General features: G+C 33.4%; 1 protein-coding gene across 1 annotated transcript; it reads left to right on the forward strand.

Moving 5' to 3' along the window:
* The first annotated feature begins 2,056 nt into the window (after window positions 1-2,056).
* On the forward strand, window positions 2,057-4,683 carry LOC109703921 (peptide chain release factor PrfB1, chloroplastic-like). Its single transcript, XM_020224665.1, has 4 exons — window positions 2,057-2,299; window positions 3,602-3,673; window positions 3,902-4,122; window positions 4,453-4,683. The coding sequence occupies exons 1-4, from the start codon at window positions 2,092-2,094 to the stop codon at window positions 4,666-4,668; spliced, it is 717 nt and encodes a 238-aa protein (XP_020080254.1). The 5' UTR covers window positions 2,057-2,091; the 3' UTR covers window positions 4,669-4,683.
* The last annotated feature ends 116 nt before the right edge of the window (window positions 4,684-4,799 follow it).

Below are 4,799 nucleotides of genomic sequence, written 5' to 3' on the forward strand. Positions count from 1 at the left end.
TAGTACTCTGCGGTTTTATTTTTATATCAAATTAGTACCATGTGGTTTTATTTTTATATCAAGTTAGTATTATGTGGTTTTATTTTTTTCTTAATGAAATATTGAACCACAGGGTATTAAAGGGAGAAAGTGCGAAGCCACAGGATACTAAATTGAGAAAGTGCGAAACCACAAGATACTAACTTGATACACTTTAAACCATAGGGTACTAAAGTGAAAAAGTGCGAAACCACAAGGTATTAACTTGATACACTTTAAACCACAGGGTATTAAAGTGAGAAAGAGTGAAACCACAAGGAGTGTATTTAAAGTTTTTTCCTTTAGATATTTTTATTTCTTTTCTTGAAATAATCATCCGCTTTCTTTTTCTACTCAATAAGAAATTTTAAATTAGAGCTTCTTCTCCTTATTCAAAATAGAGTTTTTACTTTTGACTCAGAACTTTTAGGTTAGTTTTTTTGTTTGTCAAATATCTAACTAATATTTTTCTGAGTTGAGAAGTTTTAGAAACTAGGCAATAAGGGGAATGTTAGGAGTCAATTAAGTGCATCCCCTCATATTTATAGTTTAAACAGTGTCCATGGCTTAAGGTGCTTGTATCCTTCTTAAATTTATCTGAAGAGAGCATAAAACCTGCAACAAAGTTGATTAGATGTTAATACAACCAATCATAGCTATCAACAAAAGTATATGTTGATACCCTAATCAATTATTATGTGGTTATTAATCATACCCAAGGTGTACTCTTCTTATCACATTGTTTAGGAATACTTATTAATTTGCTGTTTTTGGGTTAAAAGTACCTTCTGAAACTATTTGGTTATAGATTAGATTAGAGCTGGGGTCATGTGTAGTGTTGCAATTCAATATTAATAGCCAATAGTATTAATAATAACCAATTAAACTATCTTAAAATAGAAACCAAGCTACTATTAATAGTAATCAATTAAACTATCTCAAAATAGAAACCAGATCAAAACTCGAAGATATGAAAATATAATATTTAAAAATTTAAAATTTAAAATTTTTAAGATTTAAAATTCGGGCTATAGTTTTTTTTTTATCTTAGGTAAGAATGGATTATATTTTACTCTATTTTTTGGGCTATAGTATAATTATATTTTTCAGATGTTCTACTAGAACTATAGTATAGTTATACTATATTAAAACCCTTTGTTTTATGGTATATCCAAAACAGGGCCTAAATTGAACTTTAACCTGTCAGTTAATAGACGAATATATTTACAAATTTTATAACTTTGTTATATATTGATTAATAAAACTTGTGTAAGTGGATATATAATATCATTGCTGTATAGAGATACATACGCAATTAACCTTGCAAATAAAATAGGACCTGAAGATGTCAATAAGTCCTATTATGTGACCCATATCTTGGGTTCGAACTAGGTTCGGGCCCAAACAAGGTTACTGGGCTGGGAATTGTTCAGGGTTGGCTTTAGATTTTAAAATTAATTTTGGGCTGAGTTGGGCTATTGGGCCCATTTGGGCAACTCCGCCCAAATTGGGCTCGGTGCTTGAAGCTATATGTTTGTTTGCGTGGGCATGTATTATATATTTGTGTATATAGAAAAAAAATCTACTAGTTAACAAATTTAATATATTTTTCAAGAGCTTAGTTAGAGTACTTTCATAAGCAAATAATCTTATTTACTTTCGCATTAGTTTCAACAATGAAGCACATTAATGTACGGTCAATGCCGTAAAACTTAATCTTCAAATTTGTAATTTTACGACATAATATTCAAATAATCTCAAAATTGACATTTTAGCGGGCTAATATATAAAATGAATTTGAGATTATTTGATTACTAAACAAATGGCGTCAAGAAATTTTAAAAATTAATTTTTAAAATATTTATGTACCTTAAATTATATTTAATGATGCCAATCATCATTTCAGATTTAAAGAAAATTCTCAATCGAAAAAAAAGAAATAAAAAAAAAAAGAGAAAGCGATTTAAGAATATCCTTAAAGGTGAGGGGCTCTTCGTACATTTTTCACCTTTTTATCCTCTATCTCCCTCTTCCCCTGTTCTTCGTTCACCTCACTCTCTCTCTCTCTATTCGATGGAGTGTCTCAACCCCCACCTCTCACACGCACACCACGTGCCCCGCACGTGCTCCTCCTCCTCCTCCTCCTCCTCCTCCTCCGCACGAAGGGCTCTTCGCCTCTTCTCCTTCCACACCACCTCGCTCAGAACCAAGCGGCTTTTCCCCTCATCCTCGTTCCTCTCCTCCCCGAATCCTCGGAACCCATCTCCTCTTTCTCTCCCAGGTGAGCGAGCTCTTTCTTCCTATACCCAAATCACAATATAAGAGTTTTCGATTTAGTTGATTTTGATTCTAGATTAGTAGCTAAATTTGTGTTTTTTTTTTTTTGGTCGCATAATTAGCTGTAATAAAGCCACTTTAAATTATCTTTAGAGCTTCTGTAGAAGTACTGTTTGAGTAGAACTCTAGTGCTGTTTGATTGAAGTGTTGTTAAAGTAGTATCATGCTAATATCTTCTCGAGATATACTATGTGCAACAGTTCCCACATTTACTGAAATAGTGGATTTTTTTACAAAATAATCATCTAAAATTTTATAATTTGCGAAATAATCCGATCAAACTAATTCTCGAAATGCTTATACGAAAAATAAAAAAGTGAGGTTGTTATGATTGTGTGTTTGAATATTAGAATTTTTGTTTGATTGTTAGGATTGTATGGATAAATTATTAGGATTTTTTTTATTGTTAGGATTGTATGGAAGTTGTTCAGATTATATGTGATGTTTGTTATTAGGATTGTACGGATATATTATTGGGATATTTTTTATTGTTAGGATTGTATGGATAGGTTATTAGAATTTTCAGGTTGTTAAGATTATATGTGATTTGTTGAAATATTTGTGTGGTTGTTAGGATTATATATGAGAAATAGAAAGAAACAGTAAATAAGTAAAAGACGATGAATAATTCACCGCTTTTGTGAGAAATTAGGAAGGCGGTGGATCGTTCACCGTCTTTATGAAGACAGTGAATCCTTCACCGTCTTTAAGAGAAAATTGCTCCTCCACCCAAAAAGAGGATTGGTTTTCCAAATATAATTTTGGTAAGGTTATTTCGCAAATAACAAAATTTTAGAAGGTTATTTTGTAAAAAAGTCCGAAATAGCCTGGCGTACAAGGCTCTTGTCACTAACAAAAGTGCTGTTTGAATAGAGTTGTTCGAATCCGGTATACTGCTGTTTAAAAAAGTCATGTCCAAGTAGTTTTGAAATAATTATAATATTAACATAATCTTCAAAATATTCTTGTGCACAAGGCTTCTGCCCCTGCTGTGCATAGGATGTGCCAAGCATAGCCCAGATCCCATTTTGATAAAAATCAGTTACAGAACTTACCATATTTCCCTGCTTTTTCTCCATTTTCTTGTTATCTGTGTTCTTCATTACTACATATGATGTCTGCTCTGCTTAGAATTCTTGCACTTGGCATATTCAACGCTTCAGCTTATGTTTTAATGGATGTCTATGCCTTCAACTTTCTTTGTCTCGTATATTAGATATTAATTCAACTCATATTATAACTCCAGTTCAGCTCGCAACTTCCAGGAGTCAGTCGAGTGTGAAACCTAGTACCGACATAGCTGAATGGGCCATGCAAGGTATGTTTATTTTTAGCCAAAATCATCAGTTTCCATTAAAAAGGATAAGGTGTTTTATAATTTATTTTTACTCCTTGTATCATAATTTACTGGATTTTTTTTTGCTGCTGTGGTATGCAATGACAGGGTAAATTAGCGGATGTGAATGATTTTTAATTTTGATAAAAAAAAAAAATTGCTCATCCCTTTGCTGCCTTGTTGTTTTGATCTCTGCCCTACTATTGACAGATTTTTATGCCTTGCGGAAGGATGTAGAAGCTACTGCAGAGCGTGTAGACGAAATCAGGATTTCTGCTGGTTTAGAACAACTGGAAGCAGATCTTGCTGTACTGGAGAAAAAGTCTGCTGATAGTTCCTTATGGGATGACCCTTCAAAGGCTCAAGAAATACTTCTTGCTTTGACTGATGTTAAAGAGAAAATCAAATTGCTCAATGATTTTGAGTCACAGGTGCGTGCCTAAATAGAGATCTTGTTATGTGATCTGAGCATTCATATGTTGTTCACAGTCCTTAGATTCATACTTCAGATAATAAATCCTAAAGGGACTCAATATATTGACGGGGTAGTTTGTAGCCTTGTAGGATTCCATATAAAGCAGGGAAAGGTGACAATCGCGTTTATTTTCTCAGGAGATTTTCTTTCATTTTAGGCTTATTAAAACTTAATTTCATTGTGGGAGGATGAATTGGGTAAAGTAAATTAGTTTCAGATGCCTGTGATATTAAATTACTAATAATTAGGTTGGTTACTTGCCCATCTATGTTATTGCTTGGTTCAGGTTGAGGAAGCTAAAACTATAGTAAACTTAACCGAGGAGTCGGAATCTATAGATGCTGGTCTTCTTGAAGAGGCCTCAAAGATCATTCGAGAACTGAACAATGCATTGGATCGCTATGAGCTGACTCAGCTTCTCGCCGGTCCCTATGACAAGGAAGGGGCTGTAATTAACATTACTGCAGGTGCTGGGGGTACTGATGCACAGGTATGCATCTAGTGCATTCCTTATTTTCATAAACACTCCCAGCAAAACTATCTATTTACATATGTATCGCTGCAAAATCTGAATGCTGATATATGGCCTTCAAAATTTTTTGAGATGTGTGATTGAACTTCTTTTTTTGGTGT

The sequence above is a fragment of the Ananas comosus genome, unplaced genomic scaffold (assembly GCF_001540865.1).
Source record: "Ananas comosus cultivar F153 unplaced genomic scaffold, ASM154086v1, whole genome shotgun sequence".
Classification (NCBI taxonomy): Eukaryota; Viridiplantae; Streptophyta; class Magnoliopsida; order Poales; family Bromeliaceae; genus Ananas; species Ananas comosus.